This window comes from Gambusia affinis, linkage group LG03, assembly GCF_019740435.1.
Source record: "Gambusia affinis linkage group LG03, SWU_Gaff_1.0, whole genome shotgun sequence".
In the NCBI taxonomy this organism is placed as follows: domain Eukaryota; kingdom Metazoa; phylum Chordata; class Actinopteri; order Cyprinodontiformes; family Poeciliidae; genus Gambusia; species Gambusia affinis.
In genome coordinates, this window is record NC_057870.1 from 25584851 (window position 1) to 25609593 (window position 24743).

At 38.7% G+C, this 24743-nt stretch overlaps 1 protein-coding gene across 2 annotated transcripts; it reads right to left on the reverse strand.

Annotated features, from left to right (window-relative positions):
* Window positions 1-68: 68 nt before the first annotated feature.
* hip1rb (huntingtin interacting protein 1 related b) lies at window positions 69-24710 on the reverse strand. 2 transcript variants are annotated; one of them, XM_044112712.1, is made up of 32 exons: window positions 24475-24710; window positions 15704-15767; window positions 14600-14742; window positions 14345-14401; window positions 14175-14255; window positions 13965-14041; window positions 13770-13831; window positions 11899-12039; window positions 11765-11822; window positions 11099-11174; window positions 10845-10964; window positions 10663-10715; window positions 10511-10583; window positions 8955-9138; window positions 8781-8869; window positions 8567-8683; window positions 7727-7828; window positions 7348-7542; window positions 5900-6047; window positions 5685-5771; window positions 5484-5591; window positions 5194-5330; window positions 4606-4716; window positions 4462-4520; window positions 4298-4328; window positions 4101-4163; window positions 3879-3979; window positions 3671-3776; window positions 1862-1985; window positions 1720-1781; window positions 1253-1492; window positions 69-1172 (listed from the first exon to the last, which is right to left on the reverse strand). In XM_044112712.1, exons 1-32 carry the CDS (start codon window positions 24553-24555, stop codon window positions 1164-1166), a joined length of 3159 nt encoding a protein of 1052 aa, XP_043968647.1. In that variant the 5' UTR covers window positions 24556-24710; the 3' UTR covers window positions 69-1163. The 2 variants fall into 2 exon arrangements, with proteins under 2 accessions (XP_043968647.1, XP_043968646.1); XM_044112711.1 differs by having other exon boundaries at window positions 10803-10964.
* Between the last annotated feature and the right edge of the window lie 33 nt (window positions 24711-24743).

Below are 24743 nucleotides of genomic sequence, written 5' to 3' on the forward strand. Positions count from 1 at the left end.
TTATACACCCAAAAACTTCCCAAGTTTGTAAAATGTATTTTTTTTTAATGAAGCAACACAAGACCAAATTAAATCAAACATTTATTGTTTATTTGAGTGACATTTACACTTCTTACAAGGAAAAAAAACACACCAGTTTCTTTACTAAAATATATATTAATAGATCTGAGTAAAAAGACATTCTTATAGAGACAGCAGAACATAGAGGACGCATTTTAAGACCCTGCAGGAAACACTCAGAGACGCTTTAAAGTTGCTCATCAACTAACCCTAAATATCTATATTCAGCCTACAAGAAGCATTTGATAATTAAGGACATCTACAGCTGATACATAGTGTGCAAGCTTTAGGTCTATCTATGTTTTAACATAGTATCTCTGTTCTCTTCTTGTAAAGGGACATTCGTGAGATAAATGTAGTGCAAGTAGCAGTCTCTTGTACAGACTGCAAATCTTTACAGGCAACATTTAATGCATCTATGAAGTATTATTCAAGGCCTCTGATACAATCTTGTTCAGTTCAGGGGGGGAAAAAAAACTGCAAATTTGCACATGAAGGCAAAGCTAGAGGTATATCATACTTCTGCAGCGACATGAACACACACCAAGTCATTCCCCAGTCTCCTTTCACCACTATCACAACATAAATAATACAGAACAGAGTATAGCAAAAAAATACAAAAAAAAAAAAAAAAATAGAGAAAGATGTGATCTAAAAGTGTTCAATAAGGCTGCCATAAACATGATTATATTTGACTGTTTATCTACAGGATATGTGGCCAATTTGTGTTCTAGATAAAATTTACATTCCACAAAAAAAGAGAGCAGTAGTTTTAATTTTTAAATTGTTAGTAATACAGATTTTTTTTTGTAAAAAAAAAATGCCTAAAATAAAATGTTCTTAATATCAAACATGGAAAATATAAAGGAAAAACAGGGGTATCCCTACAGGCATTAAGAGTAAAAATCAAGAAAATAGGCTGGAGGGCCATTTTGGCAAACAAGGAATGAAAGATAAAATAAAAATAAAGGAAAAAGTTGAGAAGAAGGTTGACACTGGTTTGTCAGTATGCAACTAAAAAGAGCTGAATATTCACAAAAAAGGCCAAATATTTCTTCTCTAAATCCGGTTATCCTGCAGTGAAGCATCGCCATCCTCTGCATTTACTTGAACTGCAACATGAAAAAGAAGAAACGTTTAATTTCAAATCATGTTCTATTTTCTTATTTTGACAGACTTTAGTTTTTATTACCCCTGATTTTGATGGTATGTTGGGTTTTTGAGAGAGCGTGGGTTTCTTCCCCAGGGGAGGCTTGCTGGGTTTGGGGGACATGTTGAGAGAACGGGGCTGCTGGACCGGTGACGGCGTGTCACCGTTTCGCTCAGAAACCTGTTCCATAGGAACTCCAGCTAAGTCGTAGTGTTTCTTCCTGAGCTCACCCAGACGTAAACGCTCGTTCTCCAGCTGAGTTTCCAGTTCCAGCACTTTCACCTAAAGGATCGAGACACGCGCTGTTGTTCTTAACTAATGTTCAACGCATTCAGTTTTTCTCTAAAATTAACTCTGTATCTCAGCTTTTCATGTCTAATTTTATCCACAAATTATTGTGCTTGTTCATGGCTGAAATCTGGCATTGAAGTACTCAGCCAGAGTTTTCAATCAATTAAGGTCACCGTTAATACAGTTTGTGGAGCAGTATGTCATGATTAGCTGCTTACCTGTGACTCCATTTCTTCTTTTTTCAACTTGATAAGAGACATCCCAGAGAAGTCCATGGGCTCTGTTTGATTGAAGCATATTAAGGGTTAGAAATCAACCAATATGTTTGCTGGTCTTCTACACCAATAAATGTGCACCCACCTTTGTCTTCGAGGTTTTCCTGTCCCGTCTTTGTTGAGGCCATGACTTTAGCAGCCATCTCATTGACATGACGAGAGGCCTGCTGGAGAACGCCCAGCCTCTTACTGCTGCGGTCGGCCTTGACCTGAGAGAAAACAAGGAGCTCGGCATGAACAGAGCAGTTTTAGAGAAATCTTTTGGGTTTTCTGATTTTAACAAAAATCATCTTTGATTATCTGGAAACCGACCATGTTGTAAGGTTTGTTTTTTTTTCCCATGAACTCTATCTTAGAAAGGCAGCTTGTTGGGTTGAAAGCAGAAAATCCAATCTTACGTTAAAACATTGTGTAGACTTTACTTCTCTCTCACTATTTCTTAGATACGAGTTCATTACCCCAAATATTTTTACCAGGACATTTGATCAGATTGTCTTCTGATACAGCTTTCAGCTAAGAATAAACATGAGTTTTTCTTTTCAGCACAAGTCCTGCATAATGAGCTAGCTGGAAGGCGGATTAGATTTTCCACTTAAAACTGTGAATTTGACAATAATCTGTCAAAAGTCAACAATCAGATTTCTATTTTTGAAAAAGTTTAATAGTTTTTTCATCCATTTGTTGTAGAAGAAAGACATCAGATTGAAGCTAAATTATTTTTAAAACCAAATTTTTTTTTGCTGTACTGACATTTAGCAAATTTTGAATCAGATTACTATAAATGAAGTATTCAAGTAAAAAAATGTTAAATAAATGGCTATTTATTTAATTTGTTAAATTGTCATTGTTATGACAATTAACTGTAGCCAGATATCTTTTTCTGTCTGAGCAAATTGGTGGAGAAAATTAACTGTAAATGAACTTAAACACTTTGACAATGTCAATAAAATACGCTTTGGTTGCTACATTACTGCAGTGGAGTTAAACAGTCATGAGTGAAACTTACTGGAGAAATGTTTGACAGCCACATTGTCCTCTAATACAGTGGTCCCCAACCACCTTTCTGTGGACCAATTGGTACCGTGCCGCGCAAGAAATAATTAAATATGTCCATTCTATGTATTGAGTCTGGAGGAGCTTTTATTTTGAAAATCCTAAACCGGATCCTGTCGGTTATGTCTTGCACGCCAACATGCAGCAGAATGAGTAAGAAACAACGGCTTCGGTCTCGGTCCTTACAACGCGCGTGCATTCTTGTAACACGGCTGTTCAGAGGATTTGGAGTAATATTCACGCCATAAACTTAACAATGCTAGTCAAAAATGGAGCAGAAATTATAAGCTCAATATCTTGGTGTTTTGAATTACGGTTCTGGTCACAATTTGTTGCTCATCACTGTTGCGAATTGCAGAAAGACAAGACTCACCCTAAAGATCTGATGGGTCTGCCTGATACTGCTCTCCAACAACATTTCTCCCGACTTCCTCCTCCTCATTGAATAAATCATCATATAAACCTCCAGCTTAAATTTGAGTTCATAAAGTGAAGACATTTGTATTACAAAATTTTTATTAGGCTGCAACTTATTAATGCTCTGATAGCCAAGTTCAGCAAACGTTTATCTTTTCTCCTCTTTTAAATATTTACCCATGTCATGGGAATAAATCTATAATTTGTGAACTACAAGTCTGGATATAACAGAGAAGGAAAAGTTGTAAAAAACTGCCCGTCAATGGACAGAAGACTAATGTGACATATTTCCCAAACCTTCTTACCCATTTATAGATTTTTAAAAGTTATGAAGATTACATTGGCTTTACATGGCGATGTTATTATGGAGTAGTAACATCCTGCCACTTTAAAACATGATACTTTTAAGACGTTGGCTGATTACCTTTGAGGCAGCGACCAGCTGTGCTGTACTCGCAGCGATCTCATGCGAGCAGACGATCAGCTCCTCATATTTACCAGTGTGCAGCACCACCTTGTCAGCAGAATCTCTACAATTAGAAATACATGAAAATTACATCACCCCTTCAGCCACCGCTTTGCTCACACAATTTAAAATAAGCAGCAAGACAAGACATTAAACAGGAACTCACACCAACTCCGTGGCTCCCCACCCCACAGCCTTGGCAGCAGAGATGAGTCCCTCGGTCCAGCGAGAGTTTCTGGCGTAGAATTCCCTTATGCTTGCTCCGCCCTTACAGAGATCATCAATACATTTAGAAGAGATTTCTGAATTAAACAACACAACTTGAATCTTAATCAGCGATGAATAAGCTGTCTACTTTGAGTAGGAAATTTAGAAAACAGTGACTCACCTTCCCACCCTCAACAATCTCCTTCTGCAGGTCTGTGGAGGCTATGACCAGCATGCGGATGGCCTGGAGGAGGATAGGTGTGAAACTGAGTAAGAAACACTCAACATATGTTCACATGAATTATGAACAAGAACACACACTAAGCATGTTGGACTATGACAACTTTGAACATTGTTCAAAAGAAAAAGGATCCTCACCTTCATCAGATCAGTGCAGCTGTTGAGGATGCTAGAAATAGACATTAAAGTGGGATTTAACAAAAATGTACACAAGATTTAAAAAAAAAAAAAACTATTAGAAACCAACATCTGAGTGGTACAGATGAACTTAGATATGTAAAAAAAAAAAAAAAAGAACAAACCTTTCATTGACCTCCAGTTTTGCCCCTGATGTGTCTTTTCGTGCCTGATTCATCATTTCCTAAATTGAAATTCACACAGCACAATTATTATCTATAGTCAAGACAATTTAAAATAAATCTTTTGATCGGTCCGTCATTGCTTACATCAATCCTGCGTACAGCCTCCTCAATAGCTGCTGATGTTGCTGCCATTTCCTTATCCACCAGATCTCCCAGCTCATCTTGACGGATGTCCATTCCTTTCGGCCGCAGCTCCTAAATAGAAAATGCAGTCAAAACTATTTCAGACTGGATTTAGGTGGAAGAAGAAAAAACTAACAGCATCTTGAAACAAAAACAAATGCACACTGGTGGAGTCCAATTACCAGGTATAGTGACTTCTCAAGGTCATTGGTTACCAGATTTACTTTGAGTCTTGTCAGATTATTGTGTTTCAGATTTTTATTTGTAAGAAAATCATTTTTGTCCACTATCACATAAAATCCCAGTAAAAAAACATGAAAGTTTATGTTTATAACTTTAAAAGAGCAATGTTTGAGCCAATAAAAAGTTGCACATGATAGCAGAGCATCTTTTATTTTCAGTAAATCAGCTCCATTGGTCATAATTAGCAAAACAATCTACAAATGTATTATTCTAAGAACCTTCATCTTGAAAATGTTTTGCAAAACAGCAAAGAACAAAAAGTGTGATGCACAACATCTCTGCAGAAGTCCTACTGTTTCTCCTCACCTGACCCAGGTGCAGGATCTTCTGCACAATCAGTCGAACAGAAGCTGGATCGGCCCTCTGCAGGGTGTTCTTGGATTTCAGCTCCTTTAGGTACTGCAGACTCTGAGTGGCACAGCCTCTGCAGTTCTCTGTCAGACCTGCAGGACATCAGAGTGCAAAGACGCACTGTCAGCAATATTTCTGCAAGGCTTGTTCTCCAAGAATAAACTCACTTTAAAATTAATGCTTCTGCAGACGTATGCATGTAAGAAAGAAGTGTGAAGTGTATCCAGTAGTTCAATGTTTCTTACAATCTGCTTGGTCAGTGGGTGCCATGTGTGCCGTAGCGCTGCCATTAACAATTGTGTCCGCAGCCAAGTGGGAGAACTGGGTCAGAGACCTCAGCAGCCCGCCAGCATCTGGTTACAAGAGCATAAAGTAGGGGAGCAGATGGTTACATCAGATAACCTTCTGAACTGACCGCACTGCCGTCATGAGGAGAAGGAACTCACCCTCCATGTTGCGCAGATAATCTCCATGTCCCTTTTTCATTTTGTCAATGGAGCTCAACGTGGCCTCCGCTCGATTTATGAGGTAATCTGTGTGTAGGAGAAACAAAAACTGAATCAAAAATCTTTATACATGTATGTTAATATCAAGTTTGCACTGATAATGACAGATTTAGCTGCTCTTAATGTTAGGTATGTGGATTTTGCAGCAGTCGGACCCGGAGAGCTGGTGCAGCGTATGTGCAGAGGATCATCCAGCTTGGCCACTGCATCTTGGATGATGTTCTCAGCTTCTGCGATGGTGCCTTGGAGCAGAGCAAACTGCTCATCCGAAAGCTTCTTCTTCATCTGTTCCTCCACACTGGTCTACAAATAAGCACAAATGTAAAACCAATGATTAACGCATACAGTATGCATGCATCAGTCCAGGTTATCCAACCCATCAGCAATGCATGAGTCTTTTTAAAGAGTTTAAAACATGAGACTATAAATCTATTTGTAGGCGTGATCAGTCACTGTGGCTGTTTACCGTAATACAATGACTAATCTGCAGTGTTGCAATCACTCATCTTGGGCCTCCTTCTGGACCTCAGCTGAGCAAAGCTTCTAAATAGACCAGCAGACATAAGAAGCTGATGCTTTTGATAAGATTCTTTTGAAAATACCACACCAGCCCGATCAGGGTGATGCCAAGACTTTGAGTTCATCACCAGATAAATGTGCATAAAGCTGGTCAGCAGTTCTTATAAGGGCTTGCCAATAAATATTTTTGTCGATTTTTGAGCAGTGTACAAATATTTTTTAAGAAGCCATTCTTCAAAACGATAAACAAAAAATCTACATGACACTCCTTTTATGTTTTTTTGTCTTTTGACTGAAATCAGGCTCCATTCTGATCACAAACAAACTTCTTAGTCAAAAGAAAATCAGTTTAATCAAAATCTGACAGAGCTGTAAATACATTTTGGCCTTACCGCTTTTAGGTAAAAACTACTGAATAATTGTGGTCTTACTTATGATGAAATTTAAAAGATGAACGCTGTCTTGATCCTAACATTTTTTTATTTTAATATTTCAATAATAATTAAAAAATGCATCAATGAGCTGTGCTGTTTAAAGTTAAAATCTATCCAGAGTGATCAAGTCACAGTTCCCAGCAGCTAATGAGGGAATACAGCAGGTTTTAATGGCTGCTGTTTCAGTTTTGTCTGAAGAGTGGCCCATTTTACTGTCATGATAACAGAGAGACACAAAAACCCCTGACATAAACAAAAAACTGTAAATTCAGCAATATTTTACTCAATGATGCTTGATACTAATTTGAATTCAGTTTTTCTTTGTCAGTCAATATCCACTAGTGACTATATAGACCTCGGCTATTCATTGTCTTCTTTTCATAAGGTGCTTATAAACTGGACTTGAAGACATTTATCACTTGTTTAAAAACAAAATATTAAGTTGTCACCGATTTGGGAATATTAGAAAAAGTAACCTTACACTCACAACTTAGGTAACAGGACAACAGTTCTGACATTAAGAGCATCCTTCTAGCTCCCATTCACATTCTGTGACGGGTCATTAATGCTCTATTTCACATTTACGATGTGCTTTTTATTATCTGTTTATTCTAAAATGTAACGCATTGGGTTCCTGCGTCCTGACTGACCTTCTCCCTCAGCTTGCCCTGCAGCTCTCCCAGCTCCCTGCTGCTCCTCTCCCGCTCCTGCTGGAGCGACGACTGCTGCAGCTGCGCCTCCTGTCGCAGAGATGACAGCTCTGCCTCCTTCTCCCTCACAGATCGCATCAGGCGCTCCTTCTCTGCCTGCAGAGCCGTCATGCTGCTGTTCATTTCAAACGATGTCTGGTGAGAAAAAAAAAGAAAAGAGGGTGACCAGGAAAGCCAGAAGAGGCAGATGGCCGTGAGTGAAAAAGAGGAAAAAAATCCATGCGGAAAAGTCTTGCGCCTCGCCAGCAGAACTGGTGATAACTCTGAATGGAGCTGATTTAGCAGGACATCAGTGAAGTAACTGCAGACGCTCGCTCACCATCTCGCTGCTCTGCAGAGTCGCCTTCACCCGTGTCACCTCTGCCATTTTCTCGTCCAGCTCTCTCTTCAGTCGCTCCATCTCAAATTTCTGCTCCTCCATCTGCACAGACAGCACCTCATGAGCGCCACTGGGTTTTCTGAAGTATGTTTAAAATAACATAGCTAAATCTAATTTAGTTTTTAATCAGCAATTACAAACTGTATTTTAATAATCTTGGTATCAAAGTAAAGCTAACAGGAAGCTCCATCAGAAGTATAAGTGTCACAGCAGCTGCAACGGGGAAAATGAAATCAGGATTTTCTGTCCCTCACCAGAATTTTTTGGCCTTATGCAATATAGAAACCTTTTAGAAATATCATAATTAAGGCTACAAACGTTTGAAAAACACAGTTCCTTGTGTGGACAAAGACTGATGCAGCTGAGATAAACTAAAGCAAATTTACAGAGGTTTGGCACAGGTAGGCCCCAGCAACAAAACTGGAAATTTCTTGTGTTTTTATTTGCTGAAATTATTTATACATGTTTACAGTTGCTTGTTTTTTATTTGTTTAAATATCCACATAAAATCTTTATCCATTTATAATAAAATAACAAGATACTGCTGCGTTTGACTCTAATCAGAGTATATTTTTTGGAAATTTATTGTTAAAAAAAAAAAAGTAATAAATTTAGGCCATTTAAATGCTCTTTTGGGATGCCACTGTACTCCAACAAACAAACAATCTATCCCGCAAAATACAGTAAATATCACATGCACAACCAATTAGGGAAAAAGAAAGTTGTTTGGGGCTTAACACACACATTTCTTGTGATCCAAGTTAAAGAACTAGCACCAACCTTCATATCTGCCTCCTGTTTGACTCGTTCCACCTCGAAGCTCAGCTGCTGCTTAGTCCTCTCCACTTCCTCCTGAGTCTGCTGGGTGACCGACAGCATCTTCACAGTGTCTGCGCTCTGTTAGCACATTAGCACACTCAGCGTTACAACACAAGGCCGGGTGGTGACAGTCTAGCTGAAAGCAAACATCTCTAAGCGAGTCTGGAGTGTGTACCTTGCGGAGCAGTTCAGCATGGCTGGCCACCAGCTCTGTGTGTTTCTCTTTCAGTTTATTGTATCGCTGCTCGGTCGATTGCGCCCTTCCTTCACAGACGGAGATGATCAGATTGAATTATCTTGCTCATGCTTGCAGGAGATCCCAAACAAGTGCTTCATTAACACATCTTACTCTCTGCCTCCAGGAAGGTGCCCTGTAAACTCTCGTGCTCTGCGCTCCGGCGCCGGGTTGCCTCCAGCTCCATGCGCAGCTGCTCGTTTTCCACCAGCGCCCGCTGCTTGTGTATGCGCTGCTCCTCCAGCTCTGCCTCCAAACTGTTGATTTGAGACTTGAGTTGCGTGACGTAGCGTTGAGCCTTCACGACCAAAACGTAGAAAAAGAGTTGAGAAAAGCAGTTTTAGGTTAAAATCCAAAGGCTTGCTAAAGTTTTAACACCCCCCTGCAGCATTTTGTCAGATTTAAGTGACAGACCAACACAAACTAACAATTGTTTTAAAGATACTAGTTTTTTGGGATTTTACAAATCTACAGACAGAAAATGTTCCCTGTTCTTTGGAAAACAGCTTGAGGTCAGTCACTGATCAGTGTTCAAGACTCACTACATCTGGATTTGGTCTGGACTTTGACTAGGCCATCGTATCACATGAATACGGTTTGATCAAACTCTTCCAATTTAGCTCCGGTTGGATGTTCAGGTTTGTTGACCTGCTTGAAGGTGAATCTTCACCTTCAGTCTGAACTCTTTTGCAGCCTTCAATAGTTTTTCATCCCAGGTTGTCTTTTATTTAGCTTTATCCATTTTCCCCTTCAACTCTTGATCAGTTTCCCTGTCCATGCTGGAAAAAGCATTCCCACAGCATGACGCAGACACCACCATAATTCACAGAGGGGGTGGTGTGTTCATGAAGATGTGCAGTGTAGTTTCCATCACGCCTAGCATTTTGTACACACCGTAGGCCAAAAAAATAACAGACACATGTTTGCTGCGTGTTCAACATGACTTTCTTTGTCAATACTCTTAATGTCTGTCCGATCCATCAACTGTCTATGGTTGTCCGTGCCTGGATACAGTTGCAGCATTCTCTTTCCATTTTCAGATGATGGTTTGAACAGTGTTTCCTAAAATGCTTAAAGCTCAGGACATTGTTTTATTCACAACTCTGCTTTAAACGTCTCCACAACATGTATGGTAAGTTCTTTGCTCTTCATGATGTTCCTTCTTCTCAAATATTCTCTTAAAAAACCCTCTGAGGCCTACATATTACATCCTAAACCTCAACATGTTTATTTGTAAAAATAAAACTAAAACTAAAAAAAAAAAAAACACTCCATATTTCCTTTTTTTCCCCATTTTCTTATTTACTACTTTATGTAGTCTATTTTGCCTCTCATATACTCTCCTCCCCCCCAGAAAAGCCCATTTCAGTTTGTGGTTGCACTGCAACAAAATGTGGAGATGTTCAAGGGGTGTGAATACTTTTGCAATATATATTTCTATACTAACATAAACAGAATCAATCTTTACACATCAACAATTCATCACAAGGTGCCTTCGGTCAGCTGACATTCAGAGTCTGCTCGCCACATTCTTCAGGAGTGGCATTTGGCATTTGCATCCAGGAAAACACATGATCCGGATTCCTTTCCACCGGATGCCTTTTTGCAGTCACACACGGAGAAAAAATAAATTCTTACACCGAAGCGTTATGGTATTTAAGAATCCTCACCTCCGTTTTGACTTTCTCCAGGTCTGCTCTTAGCAGCTCAAGTTCTGACTTCAGGCTTTCGATCTGGAGATCCCTGCCAGACAGAAACCACCACCAGTCACACTCTGCCGGTATTAAAATCATAATAACCAGTTGAAAAATTAAAAGCTCACCTCTCATCAAAGCCTCCATTTGGAGGTCCAAACGCCTGATCAAAAATGTCCACCTGTTGAATAAAACACAAACACTAAAGCGTTTAGACAGCAGGTAGCACACTGCATACATCTGTACACCTGTGACTAATGAAACACACCTGAGGCTGAGACTGCAGGCTGGGGGTCGGGGTATTGCTGACCTCGATGAGTGGCTCCGGGTCATCGTCATCGTCGTCTTGCTGATCGTCTTCCTCAGGGATGACAACCACCAGCTTCACGTGTTTGGCCAGCGATGCTGCATGCAGGAAGTTGGGTGGAGACTGGAAGAAAACCCATGTATTTAAATGACGACAGCATGGGCAGCACAGAGCCAGCATGTGACTTGCAGTGAAGTCTGTAACACCCAAAATGTAGCTGTGACTCAGCAGAAGAGCAGTCATTTTTCCTCTCTTACATCAGGCAGCCGGGGAATCTGGATCAGCCTCTTGAAATACACCATCTCTCTGGCTCTGTTAAAGAAGTTCTTCAGGCTGTGCAAACAAAAACAAACAATGCACAAATATATTACACACAGTATTATCCATCAGCAATTTAATTTATAGTTGGCTTTCTATTATTGCATGGGGTAAACCATATCACAAGTCAAATACGAACAAATCTAAACAATCTGACAAACAGTAACACCATAGAAAAGCCATCTAGTCTGAAACAAACACACAATCTGTGTGGGACATGGTCCATTGCAAAACTATTCTTTTATTTTCATATAGATTCAGCCACATTACAGCCTCACAATGGATTTTACTGGAGTTTCACAAACATTGTAAAACTAGACATTGGATTTTATTTGGGAGCACCAGACTACAGGGGGCTGAATACAAACGCACACCAAACTTTCCAAGTATTTTTTGTGAGCAAATTTTTAAAACCATGTTTCATTCTTCCTCAACTTCACAATTACGCAAACAAAATCCAAATAAAAAGATGAAAGTTTTATTAACCGACAGTAGAGTTCAGTGGTTTAAGGAACTGTTTAACTAGGTGGAGCTACAGATGGCCATTGAATAACAAAAAAAAAAAAAAAAAAAAAAAGACAAAAAACTTTGATGTGTTCACTGACCTGCTGAATTGCTCACGGAAACGGTCACGGTGTCCTTGTAGGGTATCAGCAGGCAGACCTGGAACCACGATGCAGGTTTAGGCGCACAGACAGATCAACTGCGTGTATTTTTCCAGAGCAGTCAGCGTTCTTACAGGCATGAAGCTTGAAAAGCAGCTTGACGTTGAAGTGGTAGAGCTGGCTGCAGTCCTGGACGACCTGGATGAGCGGAGCCAGGCGACACTGACCCGACGTGAGGCTGGTGACGGCGATGGAAGAGTTCAGCTGGCGCAACACTGCAGGAGAAAACAAAGACATTCCAGAACCAGTACTTTCACAAACATTTCTGTTTCACTACTTTAGTTGAGAATCTGAAGCGTTGCTTGAAAAGTGAGCTAAAGTAAAATAGAGTACCAAGAAGGTAACAATGTCAAAAAATGTTAATTGTATTTAACTGAAGTTATAAATACTATAAATGTTTAAGAACTTAAATAATTGAAAAGCAAAATAATGGTATGCATTATAAATCAATATCCTCACAACTTTTGATTTGTACCTGATAATTATTACTAAATTATAATTATTACTTAATATACATGATTAAGAAATTTCCCATGTAATGATTTGGTTGAACTGTATGACACTTCAGTGGTTAAATATCAGCCTTTGATATTTCAGTTTTAATTTTAAATGCAGGATTTGATTAATTCTCTGAGAGCATAATTTTCATACAGAGGAATAAAAGTGCCAAAAATGCAATAAATATTTATGTAATAAATTAATCAATGTGAATAATTTAACTGTAACACTAATTATTAAAAACATAACTAAATGTAAATCTTTAACGATTTAAGTTTTTATATTTAAACGTGATATTCTAGTAATCTAGTATTTATGTAATAACTTTTATGGCCCCTGTGTCGGATTGCACCATTAAATAATTTAAGGCGTCACTCTGGCTCTTCATACACAATACCAGCATCAAACTCGTTAAGTCAAACAGCAACTCCTCTTCAGACCAACAACAACAACCAAAGCAGTAACGGCTGCCATAGCAACCAACTCTGAAGGGTGAAGCTAGCAATTAATATTAATTATGTAATAATTAACACAACTGTTGTAAATGTCGTATTTGCATTTATAAGTAAAATAAATATTATAGATTTTTATTTATCCATCACTGTCACATTGAAAATGAGCTAATGACATATTTGAAAGAAGCCATTTAGTCATTTATGTATTAAACTGTGGCACTTTCAGGCCTCCATATGCATAACCTTGATGGTGGCTGCTTGAATAGCTTTTAACAGCACAATAAAAAATATCCACACACATTTTTAAGAAATGATCCCACTCAGTTCCTTTGGATTGAAATAAATTTTCAAAACTACTCCGTATTTTATGGTGTTATTTTGACTTTACTCTACAGAGCATTATTCTTAATTTTGTTTTTTAATATATTATTAATACTTCCATCACTGTGTGAACCTACATATCTCAATCTTCAGTCACTGTTACACCTAAAGTTCCCACTGAGGAACAATACATTTTAATTCCTAGCTCCACAAAACACGTGGCTATGCTCATACAGCCGACATGAAAACTTTCTGAAGCTTGGAAACACTTTTTAATCCACACAATATCCCAAACACAGTTGCTGAATTTATTCCTGGTGTTGTGATTCTGGGTCTCCGCCCTGCAAGCCTGGGAAGAACATGTCATTACTGCTAAACAGGAGGAAATCACTTTAATGAGCTCTGAGCGCAGGCACTTCCTCAGTGGTGAAACAACAAACAACTAAAGAGGAATTCAAGCTAAACTGAGTCACGTTTTGCATGGAGTTGTTCCCAGTCCATGTGAAGAGATCCAGCCCATCAGCTTCTTACTGTAACCTTTCTTGATTGAGGCCATTATTTGTGCATAAATAGATCATGTCTGCAGGCAGCAGTCCTCGGCTGCAGCTCAGGTTTCTCCTGCCAGAGAAAGCAGTTCAGAAAAAAAAGGTAGGAGGAGTTTTAGTTATCACCTGTCTCGGCCAGCTTCAGCTCAGCGTCCATGTAATCGAACACCTCCACAGTGAGCTGGAACCTGCAGGACAGAAGGCGATATCTTTGTCACTCAGGATGGAGGCCCCACGATGGCACAATGGAGCTCTGACTCCGCAACATATATGAAAGGGCTTACTTTCATCAGAGGTTAACCTTTTTTTAAAAAAACTCACACATTATTAATGTCTGTCCCTGCAGCGCGCTCCAGCACTTCATCCTTCACCTCCAGGTTTGGAGGGATTTCTGTGTGCTGCAAACATGCAAAGTTTGAGGTCTAACACTCTACAATCAGAACAACTTGTGCTTTTTATGAGTTATTCTGAGTAAGCGGAGCAGAACAATAAAGTTTCTGCCTAATGCAAGCGTGACAATGATGCATATACCTTCACATGAAACTCCATCTTTGTGCAGAGGAGCTTGATATACAAAGCCACTAGCTGTCCATATTTGTCATGGAGGTGGCTCTGGAAACAAAACGAGTGAGAAACAATTATAGACCAAGAAAAAAACTTTAAAAACATAAAGAGTTTTACAAAAAGACACTAGGACTCACCCATAGTTTCCCATATTCAGCTAGAGAACCATGATGCCGCATGCAGTCCTGAAGAACCTGTGGAGGTTAAATACACAGCTTGACTAATGCCAGTCACATTCACAGAGACAGAGGACTGCTCCGATTTTATTTTTCACAAAGCTTTGCATTTATAATAATTAAATCCACCAAAGAAGAAAGATTAGAATAATCAATGGCTTTGGCTTTACTACAAACAGTTTCCAATCAGGTAAAAAGCGATGCGGGTCGCCTTACATTGCGGTGGCCATCTCGCAGGATTTTGTGCAGCACGTGGCAGAACTTCCAGCACAGGATGGAGCTGCTGCCCAGAGGGAAGCCCTGAGAGTAGGACCAGAAGGTGTAGGCTCCCTTCTCCCTGTGAGTCCCCAAGATGATTCCTGTTCATGCTGTTAAGGAACATACAAACTACAACACAGCTGCGTTACGATTCTCAAAAGTAACACATTTAATATAACATTTCATTTTTTGTGGGGAGCATATTTGCATTATATTTATCAACCCCATTGATCTTGGATGCACCTGAATTGAATGAATGGCTCCTTCAGAGATGAATGTTGTGCTGGTGAGGGAGTTTATATGTGTCATATGTGTTCATATCTGCTTTGTTAAAATGTGTTTCACTGGTGATGAAAAAAATAAATGACCTGTGAGGCTCAGAGTAGAAAACACTGCAACATTCATTCTCCAATATTTCTTCACAGATGACTACAGTGAGCTTATTCACACTTCAAGCAAGAGTTGGATGATGCAGACAAAACGATGTCATCCTCTTACTCTGTGTTTTTCTATAATGACAAATATTCTAAATATTTAATTTTTTTACAGCGCCTTTGGCAAAGACTGCACAAGTATTCACTCTCTCATTCCAGTTCAGGTGCTCTAATCACATCCAGATGCCTAAAATCCAGCACTTAGACATGAAGAGTGTTGGATCCTACTGGATTTATAACTTCTAATTGAGAGCATCATCCACTTGGATGTGGTTTTACATTTAGATCCCAGTTCCAATTGAAGGTAGCATTACTCTGAAAAGGGTTAAAATAGGTGCTGCAAAAATTTAAGAGACTTTCCAACTTTAAGAGTCATGGTCTAAAAGAAACTAAAAACATAGCAAATTGCAGACTGGTTTCCAAATTTGAGATTTCATTGACTGTACTGAATGGGTCCGAAACATGAGCACTACTGCTGGTACTGCTAATGGACATCAAAACGAAAAATCAATTTTAAGACAAAAGGCAAAGGTTAAACATGACCAAACCCAAAAGAACGGTTTCTCTGAAGCTAACTATGTTTTGTTATCATGCAACCTTGATAAAAATGAAACCGGTTTAAGGATACGTCGCGCATGTTTCTCCTTCACAGGCGTCTCTGTGTTGTTGATGGCTTTGCTGATACTGCTGAGCTGAAAGCAGAGGAGTTGAATTAGATTAAATCTTAAATATCTTTATTCTTCACAAACATGCCACATAGCATGTCACATGCACTTTATTTTGTGTCGGCTGCACTTTTGGGTTTTTTGGTGAGTTTTTAAGGGCATTTAAAAAAAACCTAACACCACTTAATACACACTAATAAGCACTACGCGTTTAGCCTTATTATGTCTAATTAATATAAAATGCTTTTCATAAAACCAAACAAACAAGTTCTGACAAGTAAAAAAAAAAAAAAACTGTTCAGACAAATATCTAAAAATAACTCAAGGAAGAAGTAAAATGTTATTCTTGCTGATTTTAATCAGCTAATCTTATGCTGACCACAGCCAGAGGCAGCATATTCAGACCGCCTGTGTGAAACTCAATAGCTGTTGTGATAAATATTCAAAGGAAACTCCTAATAAAAGAGACAAACCCTGAATCAATGTGTGACTTCTGTAACTACAGTGCTATTAATAAACTTGAGTGACTTGCAGTCACCTAAAGACAGAAGATGGGCGGCTCTGCAACCTGTCCAGCAGGTAAAACAAGAACTGCTGAGACACAAGCAGGAAGGCAGAAACAGGAACACATCAGCAGGATCTGTGTGTCTTCTGGATTTAAATACAACCCGAGGTTCAGAAACTGGTTGTACTTTGTTCCTCTTGGTTAAGCAAAGAATGTCTTAACCAGAGCTTGGGAAGAACTCAAGCTCTTTATTCTATCATACTACCAATAAGTTTGATGATTTAATGTCTCCAAAAAATGCATCTTTTGTTAGTTATAATGAATACCTGGCTAACAACAAAAAAACTCAGCTGTATGCAAAGTATGCAACTTGTTTCAGAAGTCTAAAACACATAATTGTTCTCAAATGCTGTGTCATGCAATGCTGTCACTTTAAGACATCATATTACTGAAAATAATGCAATTGGGAAAATACAATATAGACAAAATGTGCTGCAACAGATAAAGCTAATCACTAGAGAGGAGTTAAATGGAATAGTTTTTGGAATAGCTCAATAAATTAAGTAACTGTTCATAATAAATGTATTAAAATTGCTCTGGTATTCTGAACCGTCTTATCTAAAATCTGTGAAACAGACTAGATAGTAAAAAAAAGGCAGAACAACCATCCTGGAAAAAACAAACACTGGGGTCCATAATGTTCTCTTTAAAGGTCATATAAGATGTTTAAATCATAAATAACCTCCATCATGATGATAGTTGGCTGTCCAAAACCTAATTATTTACGGTCCTGCTTTAGTTCATATTAAACCTATGTTTTATGTCATTTTTATATCAGAGATTAGCAGAAATTCCCAGGAATATCCTGATCTCCAGATCTGTATTTCCTGACTAAATGACAGATACTTTTTGTTTGATGTACAGTCTGATTTTATGTCAGTCTTACCCTATGTTTGCTGTGAATCTACAATTTGAGCAGCTAGTTTATAGAAAAGTTCAACAGAGAAGAGAGCAGATGAAACTCTGGTCAAAAATCGCTTTAAAAATTCCTTTAATTTTTGTCTAACAGTTATCTGAAACTTATAACATGTTGAAATGAGAAATTAAGTCATCAGTATAGAGAAGAAATATGCTAAGGTTAGCCTAACATCAAGCTGCTCAGAATAAAAACAGTCAGCAGGTTCAGGAAATCATGAAAGACTGATATTCCAGATATTCCTTGAGAAAATAAGGCAAATTTTCAGACTGACGTTGACAGAAATTTAGGATGGGACATTTTATGAGGGATAAAAGGGTGTCAAACATTTATGTCAATGATCCAACTGCATTTCTCCTCTTTTAATCCAGCGTTTACATGTTGGAAATCCTTCTTTGCTAAACCTCATATCAGTGGTAGTAGCTGTATTTCAACATGTCTATAAAAGCCTCTTTAATGCATTAGAGACCTGGGAGTCAAACCCATGTAAACACAACCATCCAACCATTAACGGTCGGACAAGAGATAAGAGAGGAGGTACACTTTGGGCAAAACAAGACGCATCTGTTTATAAAAGACTCCATCCCAGCCCCCCGGCCTCTTTCTGACTCAAATGAACTGCGTGCCCCTTCATTTACACTGGGCAAGCGAAGGGAGCGAGCGTGGAAGTTTGTGTGACAATGAGCGGTTTGTTGGGGGAGGAAGGCCGACAGCCGGGGCAGAAGATTGGGTTGGATAGGGGGATGCGATCTGGCACACAGAGCCTGGCACAGAAACCTCAACAGATGGCTGCTGAGCAGCAAGGCTGCAGGGAAGCTCTCAGACTACTTTCAGCAAAAAAAAAGTGAGAACGGACAGAGGGAAAAGGACATCAAGTGTGAGTGAAAAGCTGGAAAGTGACTGAGTATACTGTACAATTAGGGGAACATTAGTATTTCTTTAATGGGCCAGTGTTCCCAGTCTATTTAAACATGGCTGCTCCTCTCACCACTGGTTGCTCATTCTTCCCCCACAGCAAACAGTCTTGGTATTTTTGTTGTTTTGGTTACGTTTACCTGGTTTTGCTTTATCTGAATTAGTTAGGCATTATGTTGGTTATTGTCCTCACTCTCTTTTGTCTTGCTTTGGATCCTGCTATTCTTTGATTTGGTCTTTTACTTGTTTAAGATTTATGTTAATCTAACAAAAACACATAAATTTGCCTTAATGTTGCTGTTTCTTTCTGTCATGTCCTCATGAGCCAGGTTGTGACATAAGACATGGTTTCTAACTAACTATCAAAATTACAGATCCATGGATTACATTTTTCCAGCTGATACACAATTTCTGCTTTTCTTTGAGGTCAGACCTTCTGACATCTAACATATAAAAGTGAAAAAGTAAATAAGTAGAAAGGTTTTTTTAAGCTAGTAGTTAAGAAATCAACTGAAAATAAATTGATAATAACATTTATGAACCAAAGCATACATCTACAACCTTTACTTTTTATTGAATAAGACCAGAAATTATATATTAGCATCTAACTAATTAATAGCAAAAAAATAAAATCAGATCTTTCAGTATTTGATCCACCAATCAGAACTGATCAAGTCAAATCTGGATGCTTTAAGGAATCAGGAGCTGCAGATGCTGGTACTGTAGACTGTGTAATGCTCACACACTTAATGCTGCATCTGGTTGAAACGATGGTAAATCCCTCTTTAACCAGCAGAGACGAGACGTGACAGAGAGGGACAGCCTGGATAAATCCCAGGCCCGCCATAAGGTCCAATCCCAGCTAGCATTAGTGCAGGAATACAAACACACACGCACACACACACACACACGCTTCTGCAATCAAATACTGTAAGCTTCTTTAATGCAAGGCGTCTCTGCTCACCGGGTCATCTCTGCTTTTCAGCAGCGTCTCCATAGGTTGTGATGTGAAACACTGAGAGACGAAGTCAAAGCATCAGCGCTACACCTCCACTGCTTCTCTGCGAACATAATTCCCCGAGGTGAGGGCACTTACTGCAGGACTTTATCTGCTTAATTCAACAGTCAGCTGCAGAGGATCTGCCTGACAAGGTCGCAGACTTCAACAGCTATTAGCTCGGGTTAGCGAGAGCAACCACTTAACTGGGTGGTGCATCAACAAATGGAAGGTTGGTCAATAAGGGAGCGGTACTGAAAAATTATATGTCCCTGAAGGAATTTCCTGTCAACCTAGAAAGCCAATTTTCTTAATTAACTTTTAATAGTTTTGTCTCTCTCTCTTTCAGAGTTGAGATATGTCTATAATTTAGACATTTATGCTGGGGTTTTCCATAAATCCTAACTCTGGTACTCTATACAGACAGGATGATATCTTATCTGGATACAGTTTCCTTTTATATCTGAATAAATTAAGCATATTGCATTACATTAGGGGTGACCAATGGATGAACTGATCAATTTCAGATCAGCAATTGATTATCATTTCTCTTTAATAATTGTGATAATAGAAGAAAGTACAATGGGAGCATTAATTACTTATATTAGGGATAGATGCACAAACGTCTTCTGTGAATGAACAATAACCAGAAAAAGAGGGCTTCACTAATATTTCAAAACAAAAGACAAAATGATTAAGGAAGTGAGATTTTAAACTGCACAGTCTTTACGGTCTTACCTGAACTTATATTTTCAAAAGGCTGCCTACATTTACAAATCTAGCAATTACCATAACAGAGTTTGAAAGTTTGATTGGATAATCCAAAGCTTCCACCTGCTGAAAGTCTTGCTCTCTCTCGCTCTATTACAGCCTGAATGAGCCACAGAGACATTTCAAGCCATAGAAAACACTTCCCTACATCTTCTAACTTCATTTTCACTGAAACCAAAACCAGCTAAATTTGGACTTTCTTCCATCAATAACAACTCCTACACAGAAGAGTGTTATTGTCAGTGCAACCTAGTGCTTAAACTGCATTTTAGGGAAAACAAAGTCAATTTTCTTTCTGAAGCTCAACACTGAGCCACAGAAAAACTGTCCCCAACCCAGGCTGGTTAGCTTCCAGACCATGTGAAACTAATATACGGTAATAAAGTTAGTAAAATCTCTAAACAGATTTCAGGGACAAAAGTAAGATTACACTGTATTTAGGATATGAATGTTGCTCTATTGTGAGTGAAAATAAAAGAAGGCCTGTTGTGTCAATAGTGTTTTGTAATTGAAGACGAATTTAGTAGCAATGGTAAAACTATTTGACTATGACAGAGCTTCCTGTGGGTGTTTGGTTTTAGTTTTATGCACACACAAAGAAAACCTATGCTGCAGATTCCTTACAACCATAGAAAGCTGTAACAGGAGGATGACGAATGCTGACGAGTCGTCTCAGAAGAATCTGTCCGTCCTATTAACCATTGTGCATTTCATTCAGCGTTGGCTCCCACTCAGTGGCTAAGTTTACCCTTCAGGACTCCCATCCCCCTCCTCCTCCTCCTCCTGCTGCTGCTGCTGCTTTCCCACATGGGTGCTTGCTCAGGCAACAGCAGTGAGGGAAGGCAAACAGTACAGTACAGATACACAAACACAAGCAGGACTTTGTGAGCGGCAGCTCACCTTGGTACTGAGGCCAAAATCAAAAGGAGACACGACAGGAGCGAGAATAATGAGTGGTGGAGGAGTTTCTGTGACTTCATTTTAATTTACATGAGCTACAAGGTAAAATCAGTACAGTCTGGGGGTTTAAACATTTGTTAGCTTCAAAGGTGAGTAATCTGATAAGTAATCAAGTCAGGGTGTTATATAAGTACTTAATTTTCCTGTTGCCCAGGAAATGCATTCAAATGAAGTGACAAACGTTAGCATTAGCTCAAAGATATTCATTTCTCCTCTTCCTGCAACTGAAGACATTTCAAACAACATATTTACACACACACACAACACACCTTATGCAACATGCTACCACCATGGAAAACTACTTACTTATTTCTAGTCTACAACTACAACAGCTGTTTAAACTCAAGTTAAATGGATAATTTCAACAATCAAGTTCAATAATTACCAATTCAATGTTTAGATTTAAAGAAAATGGTGGACATGTCTCAGAACTGGAATAGGTCTAGTGGTAATTTCCGTTTTACTAACAGCTAAACTAAGCTTTTCTGCTGTTAGCTCTAAATCATCTTCTCCAAATCAAATGGAAACAATTATTCAAGAATCATGTTCCCTTCTCTTCTTTACACTCAAATCTACTCTGTTACTCCTCTAGGTGTCAACTTAGATGAGTAATTAAATCAACAGATTACCACAGAAACTAATGACTCTCATTAGTTTCGTTTTGACGACCTCGCACTGTTCTGCGAGTTTCATCTGTTCCACCTCTGTGTCTCACAAGCTGGACGACCATTTGCAATAAGAACAAATCGGTCTAGTTTTAAACATTTAGTGTAGAAAAGGGTTGTTGTGTGATCCATTGATACGCAGGAAGCACAAAGCAAAAACATCCTCCCATGTTTGCACAGAGAAGTTAAAAAGACTAAACATCCTGATAAAGAAGGCTGGTTCTGTTCTGGAGATTTCTCTGGAGATTATTGTGCAAAGCAGGATTCCTTATCAAATCAGGAAAATTACAAACAACCCTGAGCATCCTCTTCATCAGACTGGGATCAGACAGTCAGAGGCTTCTTCAGTGCCAATGTAACACAGACCACTACAGGAGATCCTTCCTACCCACAGCATCTACAACAACTCCTTAAGAGAAACTGAATAATATGACGTCACACTTAATTTCCTTCTGGGATTAATAAAGTGTTTGTGAATTGAACCTGAGGTTCTGATATGCTTCAAGCATGAACTAAAGTGGTGAAGCCCAGTAGTTTCCTCAAAAGCTATTTGGTGATTTTTGGTGTTTTGATGTATTGAAATTTGTTGTTATAATGTGATGAAATGTGGAAAAGAGGAGAAGCTTCAGAGGTACAAACAAATCCAATGCAAAGAAATCTCAAAAGGTAAACTTGTGGGGGACTCCAAGAATTTTCTTAGAAGAAGTGAAGCTCTTTTCTCATAAAGTGTTGCGTCTTCGTAATAACTAAATCAAAGGTGAGCCTTTTCCTGGACAATTTCTGCAAAAATCACTAAAAATATTGTCGACAAATAATCAAATAAGAGTTTAAATGTAGTCATCTGAGTAGCAAGAGTTAAAGAGTTACAACCACATCAGAACTAGATGTGACTCTTTAACGTGGTGTAGCTACATTTTACCTGATGTAGCTAAAATGGCTTCATCAGGTAAAGGTGACAGGCAGAAAGAGGCAGATAACTTCTCCTCATCCTTCTATGCAACAAGTTTGAATAACTTTCACAATCTACATCTTTGATTACACATCAGATCAAACGCATCAGCTGCAGGACTTATGACTCAGTTTTGTTTTGACCAAAAACTTTTAGCGGTAAAAGTTTTTGATGCATATTTAATGAGTCAATATTCATTTCCAGAGCCCAGACGTCTAATAGTTTAATACCACGGCTCCACCTCTCTGGATGCACTTCACGGGCAAATAAAACACAGACAGTGGTGAACGCCCATCAAAAGCAAAGTCTGTTTCAGATCCCAAATGACTGGAGAATCTGAACACCCAGAGAGCTGCTTGTTTGGTTACTGATCCTCATCTGAATCTCATGTTTCTCTCACACTGGGGACTAGGATGTAGTGTAGCTTCCAGTATGACATACTGGGTAAAGAATGTAACCATTCAAGGTGGAGTTCAAGCTAAATACACCTGCTTTTAAAGGAATATCACAATAATCCGTTCATGTAGACTTAATTTATTACTGGAAGAACAAGGCTTTAAAAAAAGAGAGCGAGCGAGCGAGAGAAAGAGAGAGAGAGAGAGAGAGAGAGAGAGGACGAAATGTTTGTAATGGAAGAAAGGTGGTCAAACTAGAAGGGCTGGATTCAGACAGGAATGAATGGTGTGACTCCTCACAACTGAGACTGACTTTCAGTCTCTGATTTGAAGACAAAGTTGAATTTAAATCACCAATATTGTCCAAAAAACAAATATCCAACACAGTTTAACAAATCTTGAACATTTGTGGATTTACATGAAATATTTTGAATTAATCTGTGTCAACAAACCAACATGAATAAAACTGCATTGTGAAAATATTCAGTTAAAATACCTATGATATTAGCTCACATAGTGAACTTCTCCATTTTACATATAGGACATGTTTTTTCACACATGTAATTTGTGGAACAAGAAACCTACAGCTAAAGATGTTACAGCTAATTCCCATATTTATATTACTGGTTCCATTAAGCATCAATGAAACAAGCATATTCTTGTATAAATACATAAATGTGTATGCAGTCCCCTGTGATTATCTATTTATTGACAGTGATACATTACTACATTAATAAATATAATACTGCATGTTCACATCTAAAGAAAAGTGCATTGTAAACTTTATTTTAGTATTTAAAAAAATAAAGAACCGTTTAAGAATCCACAACACTAATTTTTAGCACTAACCAATGAAAATATAAATCTAGATATCTAGTTTTAAAGCTTATTTTGCTTTTATAAAGATTCCAAAAGAAATTAGAAAAACAAAATAAAATAAAATCTTCCACCAAATTGCATAAGACAAGTAAATGATTTCTTACAGCAGGTGCTTGAGGAAATTACCAAGTATGACTTAAAAAAAGAAGAGGTATCAAAAACAAAAATTTTCAGGTTAAAATAGTAAACTATAAAGTACAGGAAAAATGGAAAAGGATAAATAAATATTGCACCTTTCTAAAGCATGAACTCTCCTTTTGTAAACCCATACTGATCATATAATATTGTAAAGGACCGGGAGAATGAGCAAATTTATTGAGGTGGAAAATGCCTCCTTTCGGCCCCCCTTGGTGGCGCCACTGGACAGAACTCACTTTGTAGAGTTGTTTCCTACTGAAACAAATACATTTGGCTAAATCCAGTGCTGGAAAGTGAATGACGACATCTCTAAATTATTACAAGTAATTTAAATTAAACAATAAAAGGTTGGATTTGTTTGTTTCAGGTTTAAATGTGCGTGGTGAAGATGTGCGGCCTTTCGGTACACCTGGTTTTCTAATTGAAGCTTTATTTTTTGACTTAAATTATTGGCTGTAAATGTGGCCTATGCGGTAAGCCACGCAGAAGGCCTTTAAAAAAGAAAAAATAAATAAAGAAAAACCGGCAGGTATCCACTCCACGGCCTGATAAAAGCCCTGCACTCTCCGTGGGATTTTCTTTACCTGCTGCTTGTCAAAGTGGTCCCTCTCCGCTCCGAGGTGATGCTCGGTCCTCTTGCTCTTCACCCGCGTATGAATGTTCATCCTTCAGCCTGCACAAAGACGCTTTCACCGAGAAGAAGGGCCGTCCCTCCGCTGCTTTCCGAACCGTCCTGGGGAGCTCAAAGTGCGGGGGTTTCCTCTCCTGTCCGCCGACGGTGTCAGGGACATCTCCGAGCTGCGGCTCGCTTTACTGCTGATGCGCCGCGGCTGAAGGAAGCAGGAAAAGCAAA

What these genes read in the sequence shown, in the direction of transcription:
- hip1rb (XM_044112711.1), bottom strand. Translation starts at nt 24,555, where the DNA reads ATGAACATTCATACGCGGGTGAAGAGCAAGAGGACCGAGCATCACCTC. An exon ending in GGAAAACCTCGAAGACAAAG is followed by an intron (nt 1,782 to 1,861) that starts GTGGGTGCACAT and finishes TCAATCAAACAG; the next exon opens with AGCCCATGGACTTCTCTGGG. An exon ending in AAGAAGAAATGGAGTCACAG is followed by an intron (nt 1,493 to 1,719) that starts GTAAGCAGCTAA and finishes TCGATCCTTTAG; the next exon opens with GTGAAAGTGCTGGAACTGGA.